Source organism: Oreochromis aureus, linkage group 6 (genome assembly GCF_013358895.1).
Source record: "Oreochromis aureus strain Israel breed Guangdong linkage group 6, ZZ_aureus, whole genome shotgun sequence".
Lineage (NCBI taxonomy): Eukaryota > Metazoa > Chordata > Actinopteri > Cichliformes > Cichlidae > Oreochromis > Oreochromis aureus.
This window is the reverse complement of record NC_052947.1, coordinates 28,496,250-28,509,911: the sequence shown is the minus strand read 5'-3', so window position 1 is coordinate 28,509,911 and position 13,662 is coordinate 28,496,250. Positions and strand designations below refer to the sequence as shown.

At 41.7% G+C, this 13,662-nt stretch overlaps 1 protein-coding gene across 1 annotated transcript in view; it reads right to left on the bottom strand.

Moving 5' to 3' along the window:
- The window catches only part of prkcaa (protein kinase C, alpha, a), a 130,242-nt gene extending 117,237 nt beyond the window's left edge, over positions 1–13,005 (bottom strand). The window contains exons 1-2 of the mRNA XM_031729013.2: positions 12,652–13,005; positions 10,925–10,956 (exon numbers count right to left, since the gene is read on the bottom strand). Coding sequence (XP_031584873.1) covers positions 10,925–10,956; positions 12,652–12,818 — 199 coding nt within the window. The 5' untranslated portion in view covers positions 12,819–13,005. The remainder of the gene's footprint in view (positions 1–10,924; positions 10,957–12,651) is intronic.
- Positions 13,006–13,662: the final 657 nt, after the last annotated feature.

Genomic DNA, 13,662 nt, shown 5'->3' with positions numbered 1-13,662 from the left:
TGATGATCAAAGCATAGTTAGTATTAGAGGTTGACAGTTAGGGCTAATGGCAGAAAGGTACCTATTCAAATCCAGGATCTAACTCAACATGCAAGAGCACATAACGAGAAAGTCAGCAAAGCTCTGCTATGCCTCGCAGCCATAGCTTCATTTCCCAGGTGAACTCTCTCATGACGTAAGCATGACAGCAGGAACATGGACGTCATCCCACCTGCGATTGCTCAGTCAGTCCCCTTCCTGCCTTCAAATCCCCTTATCAAACTGTGGGACAGATTTGGGCTACATAATGGGCACCAGCATGCAATCAGGAACTGAACAGGAGCCTATTATCTCATGACATGCAGGTGTCAGAGGATGCATTTCTCTCTGTTTAGGAGCTATCCTGTCCAGAAAAGATGAGCATTGTTGCAGCAACGTGTACACAAAAATCTCCATGAAAGCCAGGAAGGGAACCTAATCCAGATTCAGAGTTGTGAAACACTGCCGCAAGGGAACAACAATCATCAAAACGCTATTTAAAACACTGACATATTTGACTGAACATCAGTGTTGACTTTAAAAGCAATATTTATAATAAATCCGTATTGTAAGCACTGGGATTAACATATTCCAACACAGTCCCTGCAGGATGACAAATCTGACAAACATTACCTTATTCAGCACCAAACACATTAGAACTATGCAGCACAACACAGCATTTCCCCCAAATGCATAATGGGAATTAAGGTGATAAATAATGCAGGCTGTCATGATGGATTAGTCTAATCTTAATGCAGCTGCTCTGAATTGATTGTGAAAAAAAAAACAGGAAGCGAGGTGAGAGGCTTTCAGGGAAATCTAAATTACCCAAACATTCACAAGCCAGCAGCTCCACTTGACCATTTAGAGCATCACTGAAACTGTATTCAATTGTTTCTTAAAGACAAATATATAGTGTATGTCTGAAGCACCCTTAATTCACATTTAAGCTTCTCCAATACACTTGCTAAGGTTTTTCAACACTGAATATGACTTATCCCATTAATCAAAACATTTCTAATAGACAGGCGGGCATTTGACTAAAAGGTTCACATGACCGCAGACTTTAATCAAGATCCTCTGGGTTTCTCACAATTTGATGAGATGCAGTAAATGTGATTTATTGATTTATAAGCTTCTGACACAATGAACACAGTGTAAAATGCTGTTTACTTTGTGCACATTGTGACGTTCCTCTCTTTGGCACAGGTGCTGGGTTAATTTTTGTCTCTAAATTGACCATAAGTGTCCATTTCATGGGGAAATTACAGTTTTTGGAGCACTACATCAGAGCATATTTTCCCTTGGTTTAATACCCCTCTCCATAGGCTCACTGTAGGCAAATACCTCTTGAAACGGACACAATCAAACCATAAATTAAGCATTAGACATCTGGGACGGGCTCCAGCTTCTCTGCAGCCCTGAATTGGAGGAGCAGTTAAGAAGACAGACGATGGACTTAGGTACGTAACATTAACTTTAATTTAACACCTTATTTTTACAAGCTTTAAGATAATGCCTCTGCCTGCTGCTCCTGTTTGTCCAGCACATTGCCTGTGACTCCAGCAAAGGCTAAAATGACAGCGGGGAGCAAGACCAAAATGTGTGGCATTTACCAATTTTCTTGGGAGTTACATGCATTTGAGTGTTTTCATCGCTTTTCATTTTTCATATGCCAGTAGCTGTAACCAGTGCAATGATGTCATACCCAGGAGTGTATTTTCTCGTGTTCGACATGAGCGATTGTGTCTGTTGACGTTCTTCCAAAGTGAGGGTGACCTACCAGTTGATTCGGTACCTCATTGACTCCAGTCTAATCTCAGATGAAGCAACAGAGCAGACAACTTAAATCACTGTCACACTACCGCTGATCTTACAAAAAAAAAGGTTTTCAGCCTTTTACACATGAGTCGAGCACGACTCCTCCCCAAGGATAACAAACTCCAGGTAATTACTGGAGTTTGTTATCATGGCAACTGTCAAAAAAGAAATATCTCTCCCTGCATCCCTCAACATGCAGCAGGTTAAATTATACAGATATCATTCCTTATGTTGGACCTCTTGGCCTCATCAGTATTGGTGAAGGGATTTTACTGGTTGATACCAAGTGGCAACTGCTGAAAAATAAACTTAACAAGGAAAGGTGCAAAAACCTGCAAGAGCTCACATGATGCTGGCTCCAAAAGCAAGTCGATCCTCATAGATCCCCATGTTAACATGCCCAACCTTACAGGGTCAAAAAGCATGTTTGCATCAAAATGCTTTTGGTCTCTGTGGACTTTTCCCCCCTTCATAAGAACTCTGTGGAAGGTTTGATTGTTTAACTCAATCTGTGTACTGTTAGTGCTCCAAGCTTTCATCCAAACATAGGTCAAAAAAGCTAACCTGCACTGAGTTGCATTAAGTCTTTTAAATACAGTCTACGGTTCACAGTGCGCTTGTTTTATCAAGATACATGCTTCCTACTCACAAGTGGCTCTGGTCAAAAGCCAAATCTGCAGCTGATAGTGTATATTTAACATCTGGAACTTTTAACAGAATGCATTTTGTCTACTTTTGTATATTTTTACATTTTTGATTAGTCTAAGTATAGACACCACACAAAATAATAAAACATATTTCGTATGATTCACGTCTTTGCTCTGCATCCAGTAAATTAAGACTACATCTGCTACAGCTTAGCAGATGTAGTCTTTCATTTGTTGAAGCTTACCAATTTACTGCACTGTCTCCCCCCTTTCTAGTTATTTTTAACCATAATTGATCGACTAGTGTGCCTCAGTCTTACACAAGTTTAAGTACCCACTTGAAGGTTCTTACAGCATATAATGATTCGTATGCATAAGTTTAATAAGGAAGATCTGTAATCAGTCATCTGCCTGCTTGGCTGTTCATTGCATCACTACCACTTTCTCACGCTGTCAGTCTCAACACGACATCGTTACTGTAGTCCAATCATCTGCATGGTTTCACTCTGTGCTCGCCATCATTCTCCCTTTCAAAATCTCCTGCAACACACCACCTTGCCATCTCCACTTCACCAAGACGCCTAGAGCTCCATCCAAGCCTCACTCTTCATGTTCACCACCACCAACGTCTAGACTCCAGGGAGACATGTCCTAAATCCTATCACAGCTGGAATTTCGTTCTGCCATAACGGGTCATCGAAGTTTAGTTGCCTCATAATTAACAGATTCATTTCTCAATCTCACGTTCAGTTCTTCCAAATGATCTCTCCTTATTGAACTGTTTGTGAATTCTCTAACAGATAGAAATAATTAACCACCTGAAACTATTCAAAATAGTAAATCTCCTGTAATGACAAAAAATTTGTGTTTGCGGTTGTTTTAGTTTGAGCAAACATGCAGAAACTGAAAAAGAAAGAAAAAAACCATACTGTCACAATGACCCAAGTTTACATACCAACAATATCCTCAGTAAAATCATTACGTTGATAACATCTGGACAACATGTGTGCGTCCCTAGATAAAACCCTTATGTAATCCAAAAAGATATCAAAAGAACAAGCATCCTATAAACAGATCCAATGCTTTGCATAGCAGTGTATATCTTCAGGGGACCAAGGAACAACTCTAAATATAGCCAAACCTGAACTCTGCCCTTTCCCTCTGCGTCTCATAGACAGATGCACACACACACACACACACACACACACATATGCCACGCTGCCTCTTCTCTGCTCTGCTCTGCTCAAAGGATCTCTGAATCTTGTATCTTTCTCTATCTCTAACTCTGGGCCAAAATAGTATCAAGGTTGCAGTTAGAACATCCTATGCCTGAAAGCACAAACGTGCAGTGTATCAAACGAACACCCTTCAATAACCAGAAACTAAATATTTCCCCTGTTTGCCAGGAGGAGATAAAAGAAATGGATATGTGAGAGTGTGTTTGTGCTGAAAGAAATAAAGAAAAGCAGTGTCCTTAAAGGAGAAAACCCAGGGCCTGGGTCAGGACACAGGGCGAAATATAGGGCGGCTTTGTGACAGAGGGCAAACAGAGAAACCAGCAAACAGGTAGAAAGACAAGAGACGACGAGAAAGAAACAAAGAAAGCTGGCGGTGTTTCGCTACAGATAATTCATCAAAGCTGTTAGCAATGGATCTGCCTCTTTGTTCTAAGTATACCGCTGCTTTAGAGGACAGGAAAAAAAGCAGAGAGATGAAGGTGCAAACAAAGGCACGACCACTATGGCAGCGGAGATAAAGCAACAGATGTTGCAGAGTGGTCTGTGTGTCCAAAGCCCTGACTGAAACTGATGCTACATAAGAATCTCGGCACCACAAGGGTTTCGTGGCTCATCATCATCATCATCATCATCAGGACCAAATGACAAAATCAAAAATGATCTTCAGATCTTTAACGGTGAGAATAACAAAACAATGCCCGTACTCTGTGTTTATCTTTCTTTCTTGCTCCATATTTTTATTAAGATTAAAAAAAGGTGCTTGGGGAAAACTGGAGGAGAAAACTGTAATACCTACTAATTTTGTCATTAAAATTATTAATTTATTTTTACATGCCCACAATCTGAAGAGGCACTTACCAGAATGTCCATGGATTAGTACTTCAAGGGACACTCAGTGAGGATTTTAAACCCTTGGTAATTTCTACTCATTGCTTTTACAAGACTAAATTATTATAATTGCATTGCATTTAAGAGACCAAGCTGAGCACAGTGCTCGCAAAAAAATAAGCTGTTTCACTGCTGCATATTAAATAAATGACTGGTGTGGATTTTTAGAGATTATATTATATTTGTAATATCTTGTGCCGCTGGCTTCACTATTATACTGCAGACATGCCCTGTTTTTAAAATCATTTAGCTGCAAAGAGCATTACTCACCTAGGCATGCATTAGTGTTCAGACCACCTGAGGTTAAGATTGTAATAAACTCTCATGCCATTCATGAAAAAAGATGGAGTTTATTACAGGCCCCCCTGGAGAAGTAAAAGCACGAGCCAATGCATTCCTCTCACTACGAAGCCCTAATCTGCCACTCAACAGAAATGGCGCCCTTAAATGCTGGCTTCCTGCTCTTAATGCCTGTGCTTTCACGTCCATGTTGGACTATTTGCCATCATTAGCCAACACTTGCAATATATAATCGAAAGTGTTGGCTACCCAGCGATATATAATGAATCCGAGGGAAGGGTTTAAATAAGTTATCTGCACGCAGTCTGCCTTTTCTTTTGGACACTGACACTAACACTGATGCTGAATTCTTAGTGTTAAATGATGTAGGAGCAGAAAACAACTAAGAAATGTGTTGTTTGAGCAGCTGAACACAAGAATACATGCACCGAGCATCATGAAAGGAGCCCGTGGACTTTCCACGGACTGTCAACGCCTTATTAGGATGACGCTGTGCAGGGTGTGGACAAGGACATTCTAAATAAACAGTGAGCAGCCCAAGACTAACAAAGTGACTGCGCATCAACGCAGTTTCAGAAATGAAGACGTTTGCAAACTTTATGATCTTTCTTTATCTATCAAAATGTGATCTAACACTTTGATAGATCAAAGCATCAAAGAAGCAACAAGGTTGATTAAAGTAATCCCTGCAACAAGTAATCTCATTTTATATATGCACATATGGCTGCGCGTCATGTACTGCTTCCTCTTAGGAATGTGGGTTTCTCTAACAGGCATGTCAAACTCTTTCTACACTGTGGGCCACATACAGCTCCCACAACCTTAAAACATCTGAAAATACAGTGAAAAAATCAAAGTCTATCCCCTCCTTTATATTTATATATTTTCCAAAGGTGTCCAGTGGGCCAGACTGGAGTCCTGGCCCCAGGGCCATATGTTTGACACCCCTGCTCTACAACAGCACACCAGAGGGTGATTCCCGTAGTGCAATACCGAGCCTGGCTTGAAATTGAATTGTATAAAAAAAGCCGACCTCACAGGTCATCTTCAAGAAACCATTATGTGAGAACATATCCATCAGCTGCCTCAGCACTCCAGAAATTATCTGCATTACGACCAGTGTGGGAAGATGAAAACAAGACAGCAATCACTACATCACAGGAATACCCTCCGTGAATAACAAGGAGACCTCGGCGTTTTTCAGCTAATCTTTCTTTTTCGCTCTGCCTTCTACTCGACCGACGTTTTAGTTCAGCTGTAGCTTCAAACAGCCCTGTTTATATTATAGCCAGTACAAACAGGAAGTTTACGCTTATTATTCAATTGATTTTGCATTTGCTGCCATTTTACACAAAGGCCAGGAAAGAACATCAATTTTTGAGCATATGTTTTTGAGATCTGAGTAACGATTTCCTGCTTCATATCTGTCAAAGTGGACAAAACCAAGCATTAGCAGCACTAGATGGACTCAAAAGCTTGTTATTAATAAAAATCTAAAATAGGATCAATACTGTGAGACGGTTATGGCTTTGTGTTTCGGCTTACACTGGCAGGGAGCAACGGCCTTATAATTCCATCGAAACCTTCCTTTGAAATCTCCACTAGAGGCAGAACTTTGGAATGGCACCGTTTGATTTCACAAAGTGTCACACAGGTGCCCTTGAAGAAAGCACCTGTCCCCCAAATACTTAAGGAGGATTTTTCTACAGCTCAGTATAACTAAGCAAAACAGCAAACCTTCAGATTAAACCTTGGCAAATCAAGAGGTGAAAATAATCAATCCTGAAAATAATCCTCCAAAGAAATCTCAAGTTTCAAGATTTCCAGAGACAGTGTGAGGTTAACAAGGTCTGAACAGTAAATCAGCTGAGTGACACGAGTACGAATGGCCGGACTGCGTTACAGCGTCATCTAAATGGTGATTTGAGATACGCTGCTGCACAGCGACAGCAGGCCAGGAGCTTGAAATAAGACTCCGCAGGAAAAGTAGCCAGAAGACGACAGACAGATTGTTCACAATGCAGATACCATCTAGAAAGGTGGTTACTGATAGGCTTGTTTGTTTCCACAACATTAACTTTCCTTTAGTATTTTATTTCAAGTGTCACATTGAAAGATCTGATTTTTCTTCTTTACACATGTGACCACAGACATTCATGTTCAGAATAAACTGTGTTGTTTTGTATGAAGTCAAACATGTTAATAGCTTCCCTTAAGTATTATTTCTACATGCTAAAGTTTAACATGCGGCATCATTATGACGACTTAACAAGCAAACACTCACTGGATAGTTCACACTCTGCAACTGTAATAATGGTCGACCCCTTTCTGAACTCAGAGGTGCTTTAATTGTTCGTGCCACAGATTCAACAAGGTGCTGGAAAACATTCCTCATACATTTTGGCCCATACTCACATGATTACATCACAAAGCCGCTGCAAATTTGCCAGCTGCACATCCATGATGGCAACCTGCCACATGCCAAGGGAACTCTGTTCTGAGACGTTCTGAGTGACGACTACGGAGGATTGTTTGTCGTGCCCAAAGCAACTGATCAGACTAGGCAACGTTTTTCCAAACATCTATTGCTCAATTTTGGTGAATTTCCTCAGTTTCCTGTTGTTAGCTGATGGGAGTGGCACCTGCTGTGTTCGCCTACAGCTGTACCACAACTACTAGACTCAACATGCTGTACATTCAGAGATATTCTTCTGCATACCTTGGTTGTAAAGAGTGATTTACTGAGTTACTGTTGCTGTCCTTTCAGCAGTCTGGGCATTTTTCTTTGACTTTAGATATCAACAAGGAATTTGCACCCAGAGAACTGACACTCAGTGAATGTTTTCTCTCTTTCGGACCATCTGCAGATGGTTGTGCAGGAAAACCTCAGCAGATCAGCAGTTTCTGACACCAACAAGGCACAAAACATTCAAAGTCACTTAAATCACCCTTTTTCCCATTTTGATGCTCAATTTAAACTTCAGCAGATCATCCTGACCATAACTGCACAGCTAGGTGCACTGAGTTGCTGCCATACGATTGGTTGATTAGACGTTGGCCTTAAGAATCACTTGAACGGGGCCCCAGTTTAGCACAGTGGGTGAGTAGGCAACCATATGCCACATGACCAGAGTGCAGCAGCCTGGGTTTGAGACTGACCTGCTGCCATTTGCTGTGTGTCTTCCCCTTTTTCCTGCCTATCTTAACTGCTCCACTATTGAAGAGGTACACCTTATAAACTGTCCAGTGAGTGTATGCTAACAGTTAATAAATTTATCAATAAAAAGCACAAATCCAAAGCCCAAGCTGGGATGTTCATTAATCATTTTTGTAAAAGGCTTTTGCAGGAATCAAATTGATTCATGTATATTTGTCAGTGTTTAGTTCAGAGACACCAACTGACCAAACTGTTATGAGCTCTATCTTTTAATCTTAAAATGTTAAAAAAAAAAAGGAATACATGCAAAAATAAACATATTCACTGAGCTCAAATATATGACGCAAAATCTCAACACATAAACTACACTTGATGATGTAATACAGTGGAGCCCGGCCTATTCTTAGCAAAGGGACATTTACTCGGTTGAAAATTAAATGTCACTCTTGTTATAGAAATGCCACTCTCCAGTTCATCACTTTGTCATCTTCAAGTAGTCAGCGAGAGGCTCGCTGCCTCTGCTGGAGGACTTGACCCCCATTTTACAGAAGCTTAAGTTTAATATTTGATGGCTAAGCAGATGTTAGAAAGTAGGGACCTTTCTCTCTTTGACTGGCTGCAGCGTAACCAATCACCTCCGTCTTGATGAGACGGACTCATTATTTATTTAAAAGGTCCACGCTTGGATTTATGATGGAATAACAAAGGTGCAGCCAGCGTTGAGCAGGGAAGAGAAAAGCTGCAGCGCACCATTTGTGCTCGTGTTTCGTAAGTGTACGCGACGGCCTTCCACCCCGAGTTTATCATCGCCTGTATCAGAAGCTGTGACAGTAACAATGAGGCAGGAGGAAAATGGCAACTTGCTGTGAAAGCAGAGGAGGGGGCTCGCGGACACGCTGACGATAATGTCAGGTTATGCAAAAACATGTTAGGCTATCAACACTCTGACACCTTAGAGTGACTCATTACCGAGCCTGTTTTCAAGTAGGAGCAAGGCTTGAGAACAGGCAACATCTCACTTGTGTGAGAGGCGATCACATAGAAGAGTGGGTGTGAGGTTGCTGGCAGCCGTGCCCACGGGTCAAACATGGATTTCCATGTAGACACGGGCTAATACGCATGTTCCTATGCGCAAACATTAACCAGACATACCATACGCCCTTAACGACACTATGAACCATGTACATTTATAAGTAAGATGAGCAGTGATTCACTTAAAACCCCTGTGTGTCTCATTCTCCCTGACACTCTCAAGAGAGTAGTCTATGAATCATTGAGATTAAACACTCGATGTGACAAAGTGTTTATGTTTAAGTTTCCCACTGAAAGAGCGTCTTCTGTCTCCGTGAACGACGCACATCCTGCAGTTAGTTCATGAATAGTTGGTGGTTTTGATGCAGTAATTTAGCAATGCAACAACAAAGGCTGCACAGACGAAAACTGCAACCAAGCAAATGCATCAGCAACGCAACACCGACAAAATCCGCCTGCGCTGCATCTCGGTCGCAGACGGCTGATTATAAATTAGCACCGTGCGATATCAAAAACAACATGTGATGTGTTGTTTTGGTTTTTTGAACAAAAAATCAATCTAATTGAGCTGATAATGGCATCTACCTATATCTAGTCCAAAGCCTCTGTTTTATTTGAACCATCCTTTCTCGAATGCTAAGGCTTTACAATTGCTTCAACACAACAAACACTGGAGAAGAAGCCCTTCTGAGCCTCGGACTAGAAGACTGACATTATTACTCCCTTCTTCAGGAATGAGGCTATTTTCTCCTCCAACACCACTCTCTCTGTAGTGGTGGGGGGAGCGCAGTACGCAGAACGCCATTAAAACATGAAAGCTCATGGCACGACTGTAATGGAAGCCCTTCCTCAGTGTTTTGTCTAATCGGGGCGGGAGAAGGCAGCAGAGATACACACACTCTGGTTAGTGATCTGTCAGTGGGAGAGCAAGGAGGGCCCACAGGCCCGGCCCTCTCAACGCTGCGAGGCGACCAAAGTGTAAAGAGACCGAGTCTGACCTGCTAGGACGATTCGCTCACTTCTCCAACCAAATCTCGTTGGACATCATCTGTCCTGCTACCCGGGCAATCACAGCCAAACTAATGCTTTGGCAAGTCCACAGATTTTCCACATTAGATGAGCAATTCAGAGACTACGTGCTTGCTAAAGCTAAAAACAGCAGTTAACAAGAAAACTGTCCACATTTTTCCACTTTGCATCTCCTCCCTATCCCTGTCCACTCTCTTTCACTTTCTGTTTCCCTAACCTGCCTGACACGTCATTTTTTAGATTCTGTTTTAAGATAGCACATTTACTGCTCAGCACACTTTGTTTACTCTATTTTCCCTACTTCCGATAAGCCTGTTTCTATAGGATAAAGTTTCATTTAACTTGATAATAAAAAGTCTTTAAATGTCACACCAAACTTCAGTCATTACTCTGATTACTTTAAACTCGATGGATACACCTGGTTAGGTGTCAAAAGCATGGCTACCAAACAGCAAAACGCTGCTTTTATCTAAAGCTTCCAAATATATAAAACAGCTAAATAAGCAGCAATGGCATTCACAGGCATTCGGTCATTTTCTCTTGTAGTTGCACGTATGAGATAGAGCTAGTGCGGCAAAATGCATGGAAACGTGACAAAAATGTAACAACCCTAAATGTGATGATTCATGAAACAGCATCAGAGTAAATTCATTGCAGACTTGACAAACAAAGAGCACCATTTTTTGCTACAAAATGACAAAATAGTCCTAAATCAAAGCTTAACATACTGTACATGTCTCTCACACACACATTTTAATTGAAGGCCTCACACATGAATGAGTTTTGCTTTTTACCTTGGCACTGGAATCCTTGTTTTCCAAACCCCCTGTGAAAAGAAAGAAGGACGAATTGAACAGTTGCTCGTGCTCACACTCTTTTAAACACGTGTGCACAGTAAATCCATTCATTCACCTGCAAATGCATGCACACATACTGTATAAGCATTCAATCAATCCAGGGAGCCACGTGTTTCATGTTTTCCACGACTATTAAAGAAGAGCATTGCACAGTTCTTGGTATTTTTTTGCTGAAAGCATTCATTGCCTATTAAGAGGTATTTTTCTGTCTATGGTGTGGATAAGCTTGAGTGACCTTGAGGATCCCTGACCTCAACCCAATCCAGCACCTTTCAAACAAACTGAAATGCCAACTGCAACTGAACTGAGGCGCTTGTGGCTGAATTGGAGTGAATCACAGTCCTCTAGAATCACGCCGGTGTAATGGTTAGGTGTGCAGATCCTTTGTGCCCATACTGAGTTTGTTCTTCTGCCGACTTGATCTGTGGTTAATCACAATGTCATTACAGAAATCCTCATCAATCAACGCCCTCACGGGGAAGCTTTGACCTCATAAAGAAGAGCAACAAGCTGTTTGCCTTAATAATTATGGTTATACGGAGCTTGTGCTTTGCACTAAGGAGTGGCGCTTGGTTGAACATAGGTCATTGTGTAAAGCTGTCAGTGCTATACTAGCTTTACACAGAAAAAAGGCCCTTGGATGACACACCCACTAACAACAGAGGAGCAGTTTAACTCTGCAAAGCTGTCTGCAAGTTTCCTCCTCTTACATTTAAGATACGGCATAAAATGTGAAAATGAACGCTTTTTAGAACACTAACATAATGCAATTACAGACATGCTGCACAGACTGGAACCGCCTAGTGTATATAGATGGAATCAGACTATTTACAGCATTTGGAAACTTGTGTTTCACCATGTTATCTAAATGCATTTCTCCTCCACAGATGGGGACAAGACAAATGCAACATAGAGACAATAATATGTGCCTCTACACCAGTGTGTTTCAGCAAAACAGGACATGCATGAATCCGTCTACGTAGAGTAGATGAAGTGCTTTTCCATACTGGCTCACTCTGACAATTAATTGCAGATCTCAGAACCATCGTTTGAGCTGCTTCAAGTCAAAAAAACAGCAGCTTAAAATCGGAAATTCGAACAGGCCAACTACAGTAGGTGCCAGGAAGGGGGAACCTGTTACTCATCAGAACACTTCAAACAGGCCCAGTCTTGGCTGGTACAGCAGCAATGGGAAGCTTTTGGCACAGTTTTCACTGAAGTTGTTTCTGCCTTGCAGGAATGTGCTGCAGCTTGGACGTGGTCCTCACAGAGGTTTACTGGGACCAAAAAGACGCTTTAACTACAATGTTTCTTATTGAGAACTATCCCAGTTGGAAGGTTCACAGATTAATATAGAAATGCAACATTAGTAGAGTACAAAAAAATGAAAATGCGAGAGGTCTGACGATAATAGAACAGACTAGGATCCCTGGAGAAGCGTGGAGCTGCTAGGAAGGGTTAAGACGACGTTAGTGCTCCTGCGCTGACTCTCCACTAGTAATAAAGTCTTTAGGAAGTGCATGGATCGCAGGATTATAAAGGGAAAAGTTAGCCTGCAGTTGTGTTACATCATCGAGCGGAGTGTAGGCTCTCGACTGAAGTTATCCAATATGCAACAGGCTGCAGTCAGGCAGGAGGTGGAGGTGGGTGACGGAAGAGCTTACCAGATGAAGTCCGTGCAGTGGCTGCAGAAAGTCGGCTGCTTGAAGAACCTGGCTATAAATTTATGGTTCTTGACCTCGTGGACGTTCTTTTGCCTCAGTGCACCTTTCCGAGCAAACCTATTTGCGACGTCCGCGGAGGACGACTCGTTCAAACTTACATCAGCCATGTCCCCCTAAAAACGAAAAGATTCAATGCAACAGCTTTGCGTTGTTGTCTCGGGGTGGTTTTCAGTCCGTTCAGACGCGCAGCCCTCAGTGTCGCGGCGGAAGAGTGCGGAGCGGCGGTCTTCACCGGAGACACTGTACTTACAGTCAGTGAGGGCTTTCCCTGCCTGTCGACACCACTGGGTTGCTCCACTGACAGAGGTGCACGCTGTCATCCGAGCCACATTAAGAAGGGCTGCTTCCTGTCTAGCCCTTCAAAATAAAAGTCGTTTCTCTTTTTCTCCCTCTCTCTCTCTCTCTCTCTCTCTCTCTCTCTTAATTAGAGTGCATGTAAGAGGTTGTTTGCTAAATCCTAACACATACCTTAAAAATAATAAGAAAAACTACTACCTGCAGCATGCAGACAATCCAATCTAACATAATTGCGCATGCAACCTTTTCAGAGTTAGATCTCAGGAGTGGACTACCGAGGCTTTGATTTGCATTCAGCGGTGCATTTGCATTTCCTAGTGGGGAAACATTTCATCTGCATCATATCATATTTAAATCGAACATTGCAGTTCGGTTGAATGGTTAAATGAACAGATAAACTGACAAAAAAAAGGGAGAAAAAAATCACAAAAAGTGTTTTTGTTCACCTGAACAACAGAAAGCAGTCAGTCGATAATGCTGTCAAGCCTTTTTTAAAATGAATTATTTAGTCTCCGCCCGCAGCTGTGCAGACCACATGAGGAGCTTTTATTGAAAAGGGCCTAAATATTTTTGTTCTTTCCTTTAAAAGTATGTAGGTTCGTAATAACTGCATGCTGGCAATAAGTATGATATTTAAAACATCAATCAGTATTG